At 59.7% G+C, this 14,819-nt stretch overlaps 1 protein-coding gene across 6 annotated transcripts; it reads left to right on the top strand.

The window, feature by feature from the left end:
• The first annotated feature begins 2,840 nt into the window (after window positions 1–2,840).
• On the top strand, window positions 2,841–14,673 carry KLC3 (kinesin light chain 3). Of its 6 annotated transcripts, none has more exons than XM_077318612.1 (13): window positions 2,841–2,890; window positions 4,837–5,195; window positions 6,232–6,459; window positions 6,900–6,978; window positions 8,604–8,820; window positions 8,914–9,001; window positions 9,724–9,825; window positions 10,344–10,517; window positions 11,650–11,749; window positions 11,920–11,963; window positions 13,147–13,280; window positions 13,432–13,498; window positions 14,172–14,673. In XM_077318612.1, exons 2-13 carry the CDS (start codon window positions 4,890–4,892, stop codon window positions 14,247–14,249), a joined length of 1,617 nt encoding a protein of 538 aa, XP_077174727.1. In that variant the 5' UTR covers window positions 2,841–2,890; window positions 4,837–4,889; the 3' UTR covers window positions 14,250–14,673. The 6 variants fall into 6 exon arrangements, with proteins under 6 accessions (XP_077174727.1, XP_077174728.1, XP_077174726.1 ...); XM_077318613.1 differs by having other exon boundaries at window positions 2,849–2,967; window positions 4,840–5,195; XM_077318611.1 differs by having other exon boundaries at window positions 2,851–2,967.
• The last annotated feature ends 146 nt before the right edge of the window (window positions 14,674–14,819 follow it).

The following is a 14,819-nucleotide window of genomic DNA, read 5'->3' as shown; positions in this document are numbered from 1 at the left end:
ATGGGTCTCAGGCAAAGAAAGCACTTCAACCTCACTTATTACCTGGTCCGTTTCACTGGAGATGCTGCTGGGGATTGAACCTGGGACCTTCAGCATGCCAAGCAGAGGCTCCGCCACTGAGCCACAGCCCCTCTCCGTGGCTCTCCAGGGTCTCACACCAAGGTCTTCCCCATTACCTCCCCCCTGGTCCTTTTCAAGTGGAGAGGCTTGTCATTTTTTGGTCTGTTCCTTGTGTCATGTGATGACAATCTCTCTTCGCCCCAACTTGTTCTGGGACTGGTATTTGCTGGGATCCTCTGGTTTGATGCTCTGGTGTTTGTGCCTGGGCCTAAGGGGAGTTCCCACCTGAACTGTTTTGTTAAGCTATTAAACAAATAAATTATCTCTCTGTGGTGTGGGCAAGGCCATCTTGCACCGTGGTAACCTTGGGAACATTCTGGCATGTGCGCCTGATGCATTTTCTGTGCCGTTTGGGTCTCACACTGTGAACTGCCTGCTGGGTTTGGCTTTTGAAGTGTATCCTGCTGGAAGTGCTAATTGCCCAGTTGAAGGAAATGCTTGCCAGTTGTAACTCTTGCCCTAAGGCAAAGGAGCCTGTTTGCCCAGGAAGAGAGAAAGCTCATCAAGGCATAGAACTGAGGGATCTCAGAACCTCCAGGTTTCCCCTGGAGATCTCCAGGACTGGACCTCGTATCGAAACCTTTGCAATGTCTTTTATTTCTCATGGCCGTTGGGTAAGGGCCTACTGCTTGTATCCTTTTGCAGTCAGAGTGGTTCAGTAGTGGAATAGGCTGCCCAAGGAGGTGGTGAGCTCCCCCTCACTGGCAGTCTTCAAGCAAAGGCTGGATACACACTTTTCTTGGATGCTTTAGGATGCTTTGGGCTGATCCTGCGTTGAGCAGGACTAGATGGCCTGTCTGGCCCCTTCCAACTCTATGATTTTGTGATTTCAGTAAGGCTTTTGAGAAGGTTCTTCATTATATTCTTATTGTCAAGCTGGTCAAATGCAGTATGGATCCTATTACTGTTAGGTGGATCGAGAACTGGTTCACAGAGCGCACCCAAAGTGTGCTTGTAAATGGTTCGTCATCTGCTTAGAGAGGAGTGAGGAGTGGGGGGCCTCTGGGGTCTGTCCTGGGCCCTGTGTTGTTCAACATATTCATAAATGATTTGGGTGAGGGAATGGAGGGGGTCCTTATTAAATTTGGAGATGACACTAAACTGGGAGGGGGAGCAAAGACAGCAGAAGACAGAATCAGGATCCAGGATGATCCTGGCAGGCTGGAAAGCTGAGCTACATTGAACAAGATGAATTTCAACCGTGATAAATGTAAAGTTCTGCATTTTGGTAGGCTCCTTCCCCGGCCTTTCTTCTTTCCTCCCAAGGCCTCCATGTCTGCAGCACCAGCTCTGGGCTTGCGAGTGGCACAAGAGCCTGAGGCAGGTCGGCACCCCAAGTTGGCACCCCAGCTTTTCATGACCCGAATGAGTTCCAAAGTGGCTGGCAAACACCGTTCCCTTCCTCAACTCACAACAAATAGGTGAGCCTGAAAAGATTTCTGGGAGAACTGTGCTGTGAAAACAGCTCTGAAAGACCTGTGGCTGGCCCAAGGACACCCAACTGGCTTCAAAGGGAGGAGGAGGAAGTGGGGAATCCAACCCCGTTCTCCAGATTAGAGATGGCCGGCCACTGTTTAAGCACAAGGCCCCAGGCTGGATTCTGCGCCCCACCTTGCCCACCGCTGGGGGCACAGGGGCATTGACATGCCTTGGGATGGGATGGGATGGGATGGGATGGATTTACTGCCACAGGAAGAGGGGGCAGCTAGAAGCAGAGAGCGTTTCAAGAAGGGCCTGGAGAAATGTATGGGGCAGGGGTCCATCAGGGGCTAGGAGTGAGAAGGTCTGGGGCAGGGATGCTCAGCCTCCTTGGTGCTGGGGGGGGCAACAGTGGGAAGGCTGCTGGAGTTCTGGCCCCGCTGGAGGACCTCCTGGTGCCCCTGGGCTTGGGGCACTGTGTGACACGGAGTGTTGGGCTGGAGCATGACCAGACATGGCTCCTCGTCCGTTCCTGGTCCCACCAGAGAATTTGTTTGTGGCAGAACTTCTGTCTATCCAAGTGCAGCTTCTCTGCCTACTGCTGAAAGGCCCCTGAAAAGCCCCGGGGGTGGTGGTGGGGGGAGGCAGAGGGCAACCAGGAATACCTCCAGGAAATTAAAGACATTGCCCACCCCACCCCATGAGCCGAAATATTTGGTGGAGATCCAGCACTGGCTTTCTTCCCTTGGCACCAACTTCCATGCATTCCCCCCCCACCATGCACCACATAACGGTATTCGTATTTCTTAAAAATCAATAATTGCTGCAATCCCCCCCCCTCCAAAAAAAGAAACCTCCCTGTCAAGTTGAGGCTTTTGGTGCCGCCTGCGCACTCAGCACTTCTGCTCCGGTCCACCCCCAGGCGGCACAACGGGCAGGCCCAGCAGTTCTGGCCTACCCAACCAGGCAGGCACAACTGAAGGCATGAGTTTCCCGCAGGGTTGCCATCCTCCAGGCGGGGCCTGCAGACCTCCCAGCCTTACTTTGGTCCAGCTCCCCCGGAAAGAAGCGGGGCCCTGCCCAGGGGCCGCGGTCCCTCCTCTCCTCCCTCCGGAGGCTCCTCCAGTCATCTCCCGCCCCAGAACTGGCAACCGCACTATGCCGTCCAGATGCGCCTTCCCTAAGAAGCCAGGCGCCTCCCCGCTGGAGAGTCCGGCAAGCGCTTAGGGGGGGGGGCGGGGGGCGGCCAGGGGGGCGGGGCGGCAGGTGAGCCGGCCCCGGGGGCGGGCCGGGAGGCGAGCGGCGGCAGCGGCGACGGCGGGGGCGAGCGAGCGGGCGGGCGGGCAAGCAGGTAGGCAGGTGTGGGGCGGCCTCCCCCGCCCCGCCCCATTGCGCGCAGGGCTCCCGGGCAGGCCCCTCCCGCGGCAGGTGAGCTCCCGGAGGGGAGGGGGGGAAGGGGGCTTCTCCCCTCTGTGGCGGGCCAGGCAGGGCTCAGCGGGCGCGGCTTGGGAAGCGCCTCCGAGGGCGGCGGGCTCGTGGCCGAGGCGGGGCGGGGGTCTCTCTGCGGGCGCCTCCCGTGGGTCGCAGGACTTGGCGGGCAGCCCCCCCGCCCCCCCGGCCGAACCAGCCCTTCAGGGGCCCCGTCTGGCGCTGCGGGTCTGCCCCAGCTTTGCCGGTCGCTTGCCTCGCTGGGTTCCTGCCAGCCGCTGTGCAGGAGCCGGCTTCCTTTCCAGGCAGGGGAGGCTGCGGGGACCACTGGGGGGGGGGGGAGTTTCTGTTTATTCCCTTGGTTTATTAAAACATTTATAGCCCAAATCTCCTAGTGGCCCAAAGTAGTATACAAGTATAGTGAGAAACATTTTCTTGGAAGGAGAAAAGGGTGTGTGTGTGGGGGGGGGGGGCTTGCAGATAAGAACATCTGAAGCACCGGTCCTGCCTCTGGGCCTAGAGGGGTGCCTTGCAATGGGGGGGGGGGAGCTTCTAAGTCCCTAGAGGGAAACTTTGACGGAGGAGGAAGAACAGGTAAGCAGAGCCGGCAAGGAGCCCGGGAGCATCCCCACAGAGGAGCCTCCTGACCCTGCAGGACATGCAAAGGCCGGAGAGCCACCTGACGGAGAGGCTGATTCTGGGAAGGCTCCAGGGGGTGGCAGGTGACAGTGGAGGAGTGATTGGGAGGCGAGGGTCCTGCACAGTGCAGGGGGTTGGACTAGATGACCCAGGAGCTCCCTTCCAGCTCTAGGATTCCCCCTGTTGGAACTCTGCTTGCTTGTGGATGCCTCTTTCCTTGAAGACCCCCACAACCTCCGGCCGCAACAGCCGTTCTCCTTGCTGGGGACCGCGGTGCCCCCTCGATGCATGGAGCTGAGGCTGAAGGGGGATGCTCCCATCCCAGCGCGGAGAAGACCCAGCTGTGTCTCTGTGTGTGCTCAGAGAGAGAGAGAGAGCGCATGTCTTGCAATGGCTCATCTGCTGGGTGCTTCAGCCTTTCCGCAGGCATTGCACGGGGTGTGCAAGGAGGGCCCGGCCTGTGCGCCAGACGGGTTGCTGCATGCCACACTGGATGCGTAAGTCTGGCAAGACTGGTTTTGTGGAGTGCGGAGAAGCCATTCTGTGCACGCAACCGTCCCGGACAGCGAGAGAGAGGCCCCCTTGTGTCCCTCCAAATGCTCTCTCTCCTCCTTGCTGCTGTCTGCAGGGTGTCCAAACTCATAATGAAATTACAGGCGGATGTTTCTTTGCAAAACGTTTAATTTTTAAACAAAGCATGACAGAGCAAAGAGAAGGGGGGAAAGTAACCCCCTGTCCTTGGTGTGTATCTCAGGGGCAGAGCCTCTGCTTGGCAGGCAGGAAGTCCCCGGTTCAGTCCCTGGCAGCCTCTCCACTTAAAAGGGCCAGGCAGGAGGGGGTGGGAAGGACCTCTGCCTGAGACCTCCGCTGCCGGCCTGAGTAGAAAATTCTGGCAGTTCTGGATCGATGGTGGCTTCACGCACACTCCTGTTGAATGGATTAATGAATCCAGCATAAAAAGAGAGCAGAGTTTAGGCTGGTTTGAGAGCCGGGAGATTGCCAGTGGTGTTTCTGAACATGTACAGAGTGCCTCGGGCCTCAGCCCTGTAATCTTGTTCTATTTGTAACTCGCTTTGCATTGGTTGTTTAAAATCTGACGTTCCCCGCCCTGAGCTGACTGGGGAAGGGCAGGATATAAAAGTAAAATGATTATTATGAGGAGGGGAAGGGCTTCCATCTAAGACGGAACAACCCTCCCTCCAGCTAGGCAGCTTTTCTTCCTCCTGTCAGAAGCAGCGAGCGGAAGAAAGCCTCCTCCTGCTCCTGGGCGAGGTTCCTACGGCATGTCCATCATGGTGGAAGCCGGAGACGACCCGTCGGGGCGGATGACGGTCGAGGGCATCCTTGTGAACACGTGCCAGGTGATGAAAGGCCTGCAGGCCCTGCGGACGGAGAACCTGAGCATCCAGCAGCGGCTCCAGGACGCCCTGCGGAAGGAGGAGCAGCTCTGGAACCAGAGGGAGGCGGTGGCCGCAGCAGCCGTGGACACGGAGCCCGTGGACCTGCAGGCCCTGGAGCTCCTGGAGGAGAAGCACGGCCTCGTCTGCAAGAGCCTGGAGGGGATTGAGCTGGGCATCGCTGAAGCTCAGGTACCAGGCAGGGGGGAAGCCGGTGGAGACAAGCCACAGGGATTGGCTGAGTTGCTGTGATGTCACAGAGGGCTTCTGGGCTTTCTGGCTGCTGAGGGGCCGGCCACCAGGTAGTCTGTGCGGTCTTCTTGAGTTTCCTCATGGAAGGTTTAGCTGCTTTTGGGAGCCTGGAGATTGCCAGTGGTGTCTCTGAGCATGTGCAGAGTTTCTCAAACAGTTCTCAAGTGAGTAGGGATGCCAGGTCCCAGATGGGAGACAAGCAGATGACCACTTAGAGGTAGGACAATACAACTAAGGAGTTGAGGCTCCCAAATAAGCAGTAATAAATGTAACAGTTTATTCAAAACCAGGCCACATCCAGAAGCAGGCTGGAAGTCTCTTTGTGGCCATGCTCAGTGAGCAGACCAGGCTCCCTGTAAGACGCTTTGGACTACAGAATTGGATCTTACTTTGGAACTGGCCTTGATTACTTTTGGAGGAAGTTTGCCAAAAGCCCCATTCACCCGGTGTGGTTTCCAGCTCTGAATATACTCTGAATACTTCCGTCTGTCACAGCTTATTGGGGAGCTCAATTCGGCGTGTCATTCCTCAGTCTGAGGTGCCAGAGGGGACCCCAGAATTATGAGGCACCTCCCAATTCCAGACCGAAGCCCCACTGGAGAAAACGGGATGCTTTGGGGAGGGGTCTCGAGGGTCTTGTGCGCCACTGATTGTACAGCCTCCCCCCCCAAAAAACTCCAGGTGTTTCCCAAGCTGGAGCTGACAACCGTGCCCCCCAGCCAAGCAGTGGCCAAGTGGGGCTGGCTCCCCAATGGGTGGCCGTGGGGAAGTTGGGGGCCCAGAGGGCAGAGCAGCCGGTGGAATGGGGGGGGGGGATGTTCCTTTTCCCATTTTCCCTGAGGATGTTCTTGACTGCTGCCACAAGCCCCCTTGAGCCGGGGGGAGTCAAAGCGGTGGAAGGAATGAATCCAACGTGGGCCGAGCGGCTGGAGGATGGGTGCCCCCCCCTTGCACTGCCCCCTTCCTCTGCCCCCAGATGCTGATCGCCCTGTCTTCCCACATCGAGGCCCTGGAGGCCGAGAAGCAGAAGCTGCAGGTCCAGGTGAAAAGGCTCAACCAGGAGAACTGCTGGCTGCGGGACGAACTGGCCCTCACCCAGCTGCGGCTGCAGCACAGCGAGGAGACGGTGGCCCAGCTGGAGGAGGAGAAGAAGCACCTCGAATTCCTCAACCAGCTCAAGCAGTACGACCCCCGAGGGGAGCAGGTGAGGGTGGGGGGCGGGGCGGGGCTGGTCTGGAGGGTGCTTCAGTGCAGGCGCCCCAAAGCCCTTGCCGTCTCCCAACGCCGATCTGGGCTGGGTCCTGGGATGGGGGGACTCCCCGGGGATCACAGCTCCCCTCCGGGAAACAGTTGCTCTGGAGGGGGGGGCTCCACAGCACCATTCTCCACCGGGCCCCCTCCCCCCTGCCCAGCCCTGAAGCCCCCAGGGTTTTCCCAACCCAGAACCCCTGTGGATGGGCAGAGGCGTCTTAGAAGGCATCTCCTGATGTCGGGGGGGTGGGGGAAGTGACAAGTTTGGCGGGACGGGGGACTTGCTACAGCCTGTGTAATTGCGAGCTTCATGAGGTCTGGCCACTTGATTGTTACAGTGGTAGCAAAAGAGGCCCCGGACTCTCCTTTTCCCGTTCCGCCGTCTCTCTGCAGGCAGAGAAGGAGGATCCCGAGAACAGGAAGGAGACCCTCTCTCCCCTCTTCCCTGGCGAAGACGACGACCAGAGACACGGTGGGTCTCGGGGCTCCAGGGACGCCTTGGGGGGGAGACATTCTCCAGCAGCCTTTTTCAGCCTTCTGGCCATGGAGGAGTCCCTAAAATAATTTCGCAGGCTTTGAGGAACCCTGGACGTGATGTCAGCTGGCCTTACCACCTGACCACGCCCCCAGAAGTGACATCACCACCCACGTTAACAGGCAGGCTGGAGGAGAACTGAGGGGGAGAGACAGGAGGCGGCTTAAGGTGGAGGAGGCATGCAGGCGCATGAACCAAGAGAGGGGTCCATGGGCCTCTGGTTGGGAATGCCTGCTCTACACTGTCACCCCTGAAGGACGGCCTGCATTGGGTGGAGCTGATGGTGAACCAAATCCCACTAGATTATTCAACGGGGACCCTCCGGAGCGGCTTCATACCGAGCCTGGGCCTGCTTTAGGAGGGATTGCCTGCACTGACCGGCAGCAGCTCTCCAGCCTATCCGAGCAGGGCACGGAGAAATGGTCAGTCACAGGGAATCTTGGAAACACAGAGTTGGAAGGGGCCTCCATGGTCATCTAGTCCAACCCCCTGCAGAACGCAGGAAACGCACAACTACCTGCCCACCACAGTGACCCCAATTCCATGCTCAGAGGATGCCCCCCCCCAACTAGATTCCCTGGCCAGTCTGGCCTGGAGGAAATTCACCTCCCAACCGCAGAGAGGCATTCGGCATTTCCCTGGACAGGCAAGAAAGAGCCACGGGAGCCAAGCCCAGACCCATCGGAGAGACGGGGTTTTGGGGGTCATGATTTGTCCAGGGGGTGGGTCTCCGTGCATGGGGAGAGAGAGAGGCCGCCTGGGACCCAACACAAAGGATTCCCCGGGTGGGGTCTGCAGCACCTGCATGGGCCGGGGCTCCAGGAAGCCAACTATCCTGGGCAAGGGGGGGGGGGGAGAAAGAGGGAGTCAGAGACAAGCACTGGAACTGGAGCACTCAACTTGGGGTTGGGCCTGAAGCAAGGGACTTTGTGTCGCAGGCTGGAGTCCCTCCGTGAGCAAAGCCAGCCGCCCTCCCCAACCCCCCCTCCCTCCGGGTGCTGCCTCTCTCATCTAAGCCTCCTGACCCTTGGGTCAGAGAGAGACTATCTGGGAGGAGGAGGCGGACTGCGGTGACCCACCAGTAATCCAATCTCTCCTAATGCTGCTGGGCGCCAAGGGGGAGGGAGAGTTGACGGCTTTGCACCACCTCCCGCCCCCCCCCCCCCATGCCGACTACAAAGGCCCGGCTGAGAGCCTGCAGGATAGATGCCAGCCTTAAGGCCCCCTCCAGGCCCTGCGCACATATTCCAGAAATCCCCCCCCCCATGGGAGGGGAGAACCCCTTGATTTTCTCCGCTAAAAGCCTGCAAAGATGAGAGTCTTCTCTTGATTGACCCAGCTGGAGATTTCCCGCTCCTTTGAGCACACTTCCTCCCGGAATGGTCTCCAAAAGACAATTGTTAGTCAGTTAGACTGTTAGAGCTAACTCTCTCTTCCTTGCACAGTAGTTCTCCTCTCAATAAAACCATTTATTAAAGAACAAATTTCCCTGGGCAGCCTGTGGTCCGCCCAGAGATGCTGGCTGGCCGTTTTCACCCCCTTCCGACTGTCTCTTTCTCCAGGGAGCCAGAGCCCGAGCATGGTGGCTCAGCAAGGGGGCTACGAGATCCCTGCCCGGCTACGGACCCTGCACAACCTGGTCATCCAGTACGCCTCTCAGGGGCGCTACGAAGTGGCCGTGCCCCTCTGCAAGCAGGCGCTGGACGACCTGGAGAAGAGCTCTGGACACGGCCACCCGGATGTGGCCACCATGCTGAATATCTTGGCCCTGGTGTACCGGTGAGAGACCTGGGGGTGCCCCCCCCCCGACAGCCTCATCCGAGGGGCTCCTCCCACCGCAAACTGAGACCCGTCTGCTTGCTTGTGCTGCAGGGACCAGAACAAGTACAAGGAAGCGACCGACCTGCTGAACGACGCCCTCGACATCCGGGAGCAGACCTTGGGGGTGGAGCACCCGGCGGTGAGGAGGGCGGGGGAGGGGCGCCCAGGGTGGCGAAGGGTCTCCTCAGATCTGTCCGCTGAGCAGTAGCCCCTGAGTGCACCAAGGCGTGTGGCCCTCCCTTCTTAATCTTCAGAAATGCAACATGGAGGGGGCGTGAGGCATGGGTTGCCCCACCCAGGGGCACAGGGGTCCCTTTCCCGGCACCGGCCAGGGGTTCAAGGAAGGGGAGGGGCCAAGTGTGGCTTCTGCCCAGCAAAGCATCTGATTGGCCACTGGATATTTGATTGCCCGTCCAGATTTTTCAATCTGCCACCACTGCCCAAGCATCTTCACCGTGGCACTGGAGGTCAACCGCAGGAGGCGTTTCGTGGCTGGCTCCTCCTCTTGTGGCAGCCATTTTATGGCCGCGTCAAAATCCCAAAAGTGCCCCCAGGCTCCAAAGGTTTGGAGACCCCTGGCCTTACTGGTGTCCTCTTGGTGTAGTGGTTAAGAGCACGCTTTCTACTCCGTTGAGCTGTGTTTGACCCCCTGCGCCTCCACATGCTGCCAGCTGGGTGGCCTGAGACTAGTCACAATCCTATTAGAGCTATTCTCACAGAGCAGTTCCCTCAGAGCTCTCTCACCTCCCTCACAGGGTGTCTGTGGTGGTGAGAGGGAGGGAAGGCTTTGAGACTCCTTCTGGTAGTGAAAAGCGAAGTACAAAATCCAACTCCTCCTCCTCTTCCCTTTCTGCCTGGCAGGTGGCTGCCACCCTCAATAACCTCGCCGTCCTCTACGGCAAGCGTGGGAAATACACGGAGGCAGAGCCGCTGTGCAAACGGGCCTTGGAAATCCGGGAGAAGGTAAAGGCCCCTCCTGGCCTCAGACATGGGGGGTGTTCTGAGTGCGAGAAGCTGGCTTGCGAGGGTATCCGTCCAGGCACTGAATTGCAGATGAGTCCTGGTTTCCTTAGCCTACTCTCATCCGATTTTGGAAGCCTCCTGGGCAGGGGGGACCACCAAGAAAGCCCAGGGTTGCTCGGCTGAGACAGGCAATGCCTACCCCCCTTCGAATGTCTCTCGCCTTCAGAAGCTTCCAGGATCCCTGTAAGTGGGCTCCAGGGACAGGGTTCCCCCTCCCCGTGGAAAGAGCATTTTCCTGGCCTTTTGGCCGCCCACCCAAAGGTGCTCTGGAATCAGGCCAAACGGGCCAGGCTTCTGGGAGATGGTGAGGGCTGTGCAAAGAACTCAGCGTGCCGGGATATCTGCTGCAGGGAGGAAGCAGTTCAAGTCTGTTGCGGACACACAAGCTTCTGTCGGGCCGGGGAGAGGGAGGGTCAGAGCGTCCCTTCTTAATCGTGTGCCTTTTCTCCCCGGAGCAGGTGCTGGGTTTGGATCACCCGGACGTGGCCAAGCAGCTGAACAACCTGGCCCTCCTGTGCCAGAACCAGGGCAAGTTCGAGGAAGTGGAGCGGTATTACCAGAGGGCTCTTCGCATCTACCAGTCCCGGCTGGGCCCCGACGACCCCAACGTAGCCAAAACCAAGAACAACCTGGTAAGGCAGGGGAGGCAGCAGGAACTAACTGCTGGGGCTCTGGCCCTCCAGGGTAGCATTTGTTTCTGTGCTTCAGGAGGGAGAAATGTCCCGTGCAAGCATTCTCACGTGCGGGTTTGTTTATTCATATTTATTTATATCTCAGTTTATTGCAAGCTTAAATGGACTCCGGGGAACGGTAGAGGACAGGAAGGCCTAGAGGATCATTGTCCGTGGGGTCGCGATGGGTCGGACACGACTTCCCAACTAACAACAACAACAATTTCAGATTATATACCGCAGTTCCCTGGATGGGCTCACGGCGGTTTAAAATAATAAAAGAGTAAAAACGCAATAAAACCCCATAAAAACATCCCTTATATCAAACAGCAACTGAGGCAGCAGGCGATAAATAATCCACTAATCCCACCCCGAGGCCAAACCATTCCCCGTTGGGAGTGAGGGGCCACGTCTGGTGACAAATCTGGCTCTGCTGGGAAAAGAAGTGGGGGGACCGGGGGGGGGGGCTAACCCCTCCACCGACTTGTACATCCTGTGTTAGTTAGGGTGTAATAATCATCAGCCTTCAGTCACGGCTGCCAACTGATCAAAACATTCTGTGTTCATTATGTTAGCCTTACAACAGTGCTGCGCGGTAGGCCAGTAATATTATCTCCCCCCCCCCATTGCCCCGATCTGGGTAGGCCGAGGCCAGCTGGATTGCATCAGACATCGGAAGCGAAGCCAGGGTCAGCCCTGCTTAGCACTTGGATGGGAGATTCCAAGGAATGCCGGGGGGCAGGACTCGCACTTGCTACCTCCCCCCCCCCCATTGCCCAGTGCCAGCTGTGGAAGGCATAGCAGCAGCATCATTTGAACTGGGGGCTCTGGGCCGTTTCCCCCCCCCCATGCTGGCCCTCATTCAAGACCAAAAGAGCCTTAATCAGTTCTGACCAATCCTGGAGGCGTAAAGGGTGCAGGGCCTGCAGTTTCAGCCGATCCAGAAATGCTCAGCAGGAAAGGCCCTGCTGGCCTCTCTGACCAGGGGTGGGGGTGGTTGGGGGGCCGTCCTCGTGGGCTGGGAACAGCCGGCTAGACCCCCCCCCCCCGTGGGCCCAAGAGGCACGAAACTGCTTTCCTCCTCCCTCCCCAGGCCAACGCCTACCTGAAGCAGGGCAAATACCAGCAGGCGGAGGAGCTGTACAAGGAGATCCTGTCCTCACAAGACCTGGAGCTGGCCAGCCGGAGGGGCGGTAAGGACCCCTGCCCACCTCCCTTGGGCCGGCCCCTCCCCACCCGCCCACCCGCCCCCTCCAAGAGGGTCCCAGGCGGCCTTTCTGCAGAGGGGTCCGTCCCCCTCCGGATGGGGCTTAGCCACGGGGACCTCTGACTTGCTGTTCTCTCCCCCGCCCCGTTTGCTCAGACGAGAGTCGGTCACGGGCAGGAAGAGAGGGGCAGCCGGACACGGTAAGTGCCAGGATGGGAGTTGCTGGGCAAGGGGTGGGGGCTCAGGGGCAGAGCCCTGCCTGGCAGGCAGGAGGTCCCCGGTTCCAGCAGGAGGGGATGGGGAGACCCTTGTGGGAGGCCCTGGAGAGCGGTGGGGAGGGGCCAAAGCTCAGAGAGAGCCTCTGCCTGGCAGGCAGGAGGTCCCCGGTTCCATCAGGAGGGGATGGGGAGACCCTTGTGGGAGGCCCTGGAGAGCGGTGGGGAGGGGCCAAAGCTCAGAGAGAGCCTCTGCCTGGCAGGCAGGAGGTCCCCGGTTCCATCAGGAGGGGATGGGGAGACCCTTGTGGGAGGCCCTGGAGAGCGGTGGGGAGGGGCCAAAGCTCAGAGAGAGCCTCTGCCTGGCAGGCAGGAGGTCCCCGGTTCCATCAGGAGGGGATGGGGAGACCCTTGTGGGAGGCCCTGGAGAGCGGTGGGGAGGGGCCAAAGCTCAGAGAGAGCCTCTGCCTGGCAGGCAGGAGGTCCCCGGTTCCATCAGGAGGGGATGGGGAGACCCTTGTGGGAGGCCCTGGAGAGCGGTGGGGAGGGGCCAAAGCTCAGAGAGAGCCTCTGCCTGGCAGGCAGGAGGTCCCCGGTTCCATCAGGAGGGGATGGGGAGACCCTTGTGGGAGGCCCTGGAGAGCGGTGGGGAGGGGCCAAAGCTCAGAGAGAGCCTCTGCCTGGCAGGCAGGAGGTCCCCGGTTCCATCAGGAGGGGATGGGGAGACCCTTGTGGGAGGCCCTGGAGAGCGGTGGGGAGGGGCCAAAGCTCAGAGAGAGCCTCTGCCTGGCAGGCAGGAGGTCCCTGGTTCCGTCCCCGGCAGCATCTCTACTTTGAAAGGGCCGGGCAGGCCGTGATTGGGAAGACCCCTGCCTAGAGAACGGCTGCCGGACCGAATGGACAATACTGACCTCGGTGGGCCGATTAGGCGTGAGGCAGCCTCACGTGTGTGAGGAGGGCCCAGGGCTCGGGGGGAGAGCATGCAGAAGGCCCCGGGTCTGACGAGGCACATCGTCATTTCAGGGGGTTGTGGGCTGCTTTTTCAGGCTGTGATTCTTGGGCTTGGAGGGGGCTCCTCTTGGCTACTAGTTGGCTCCCATCAGCAGGAGCTCAGGGACCCCCCCCACACACACCCACCCCCTGCTTTCCCTCCCTCCTCCTTTCCCAGGAGGCCCTGGGCCACTTCGGACGCAGCAGCTCCTTCTCCCGTTTCCGTGAGTCCATCAAACGCGGCAGCGAGAAGCTGGTCTCCAAACTGAAAGGGGAAGGGGCCCGGCGTGGCCCTCTGATCCCACCTGCAGGGTAAGTAGCGGCCCCACTCTGGGCCTGCCCTAGAGACACCGCAGCAGAGGTGACAAGGAGACCTGGCTGGCCGCCGCGTGAGGCAGGAGGCCGGACTGGACGGGCCTCCCTGGCCTGACCCAGCAGGGCTCTTCTTGTCTCTCTTTGCCAGACTGAAGCGGGCCACGTCCCTCAATGTCCTGCATGTGGGCGAGAGACCGGCAGCTGCGTCCCCCACAGTAAGTCTGGGGCAGAGGGGCTGTTCCTCAGTGTTCGGGGGGGGGCAGTAGTCACTCAATCCTGGGCCCCTCCCACGCTCCCCAAGGTGGAGGGGCCACAGAATAGCCCATCAGCACTCAGGAGGGGGGGATGTTCAGTTAGAGCTGAAACTGTTTAAGCCAGAAAGTCTGCAGGGGCCCTTTTCCCCACCCACCTGCCTGGGCATCCTTTCCTGCCCTGGCCACCGATGCAGCTGGATGCACAGGCAGAGAAGCCCCGTCAGGTGATGTGGCCGGTTTGCAGCCTCCCCCACCCCCCTTTTTAGGGCTTTCAGAAACTGGGGGGACGTATCAGGCACAGGGAGAGAAGCAGCAGGAAATAAACACGACAATCCTGTGTCACCCGGAAGGGATGTCAGTGATGTTCTGGTTTTTGGGCAAAGCTCTATGGTAAGAAGCTAATTCTACCATGGAGGTTTTGCCCACAAACCAGAGTCACCCCCAACGTACGCAGCAGGCTACGCCACTTCCGGGAGATGCAGCGTTGTCGTGTTTACTTCCTGTTTCCCCCCCCCCCATTGCTGGTACGTCCTCCCCCCATCCCCTGCCAGCTGGCCCCCCTAGCCCAACACTGAGGACTAGAAACTGGATGGCCTTCCCTGCTGCAGCCTCCGGCCTGTTCTTTCCCCTGCAGCAGCCCAGCCGGCCCCTGGGCAACTCCCGCAGCCTGAGCTCCAGCACCCAGGACCTCGTGCAGAGCGGCTCTCCCTAGGAGGAGGCAGGAGGGACATTGAGCTTCTCACCCCCCACTCTGCCCGCCTGGCTCCAGGGGCAACGATGGCCACGGTGCGGCTCGGCCCTTAGCCTCCCTCCGCCCTGTCGGGGGCACCAACCGGAGCCAGCCTGCACCTTCGCTTCCAGCTCTGGCCTGCCAGGAGAGGCCGGGAAGGAGACCTCTGCTGCTGCAGAATGCTGCTGTTTCTCAGGAAGGGGGGGGACGACGACACAAATCCAGCAGCAGACCCCGCTGCCCCCCCCCTGCACCGCTTCAACTCTTTGCATACACCCCACTGATTTGCACTCATCTCCCCACCTCTCGGCTGCTGTTCGTGTCCCCAAAGTCTCTATTTATTCTATTTGTGCCGCTGGGACTGTGCTCCCCCCTCCCCCCCCCAATAAAGATGGCTGGAATTGGATGCCGCGCCCTGCCTCTCTCTCTCTCAGGCCACACGTGGGGAGGGGGGGCTGGGCGGGGGCACCATCCCTGGACTGAGAAAACCTTTCGAGGGGGTACGGGAGCAGGCCCACGTACAAACACGGCTCTTTTCCATTCTCGGGTTTA

This window comes from Paroedura picta, unplaced genomic scaffold, assembly GCF_049243985.1.
Source record: "Paroedura picta isolate Pp20150507F unplaced genomic scaffold, Ppicta_v3.0 Ppicta_v3_sca21, whole genome shotgun sequence".
Classification (NCBI taxonomy): Eukaryota; Metazoa; Chordata; class Lepidosauria; order Squamata; family Gekkonidae; genus Paroedura; species Paroedura picta.
Note: the sequence above shows the minus strand (reverse complement) of the source record. Positions and strands in the feature narration are given on the sequence as shown.

Bases quoted from the DNA above. Each gene is read 5' to 3' on its own strand.
- KLC3 (XM_077318609.1), top strand. From the start codon at position 3,917: ATGCTCCCATCCCAGCGCGGAGAAGACCCAGCTGTGTCTCTGTGTGTG. The intron at 5,196-6,231 runs GTACCAGGCAGG...CTCTGCCCCCAG, and splicing joins TGGGCATCGCTGAAGCTCAG to ATGCTGATCGCCCTGTCTTC. The intron at 11,964-13,146 runs GTAAGTGCCAGG...CTCCTTTCCCAG, and splicing joins GAGAGGGGCAGCCGGACACG to GAGGCCCTGGGCCACTTCGG.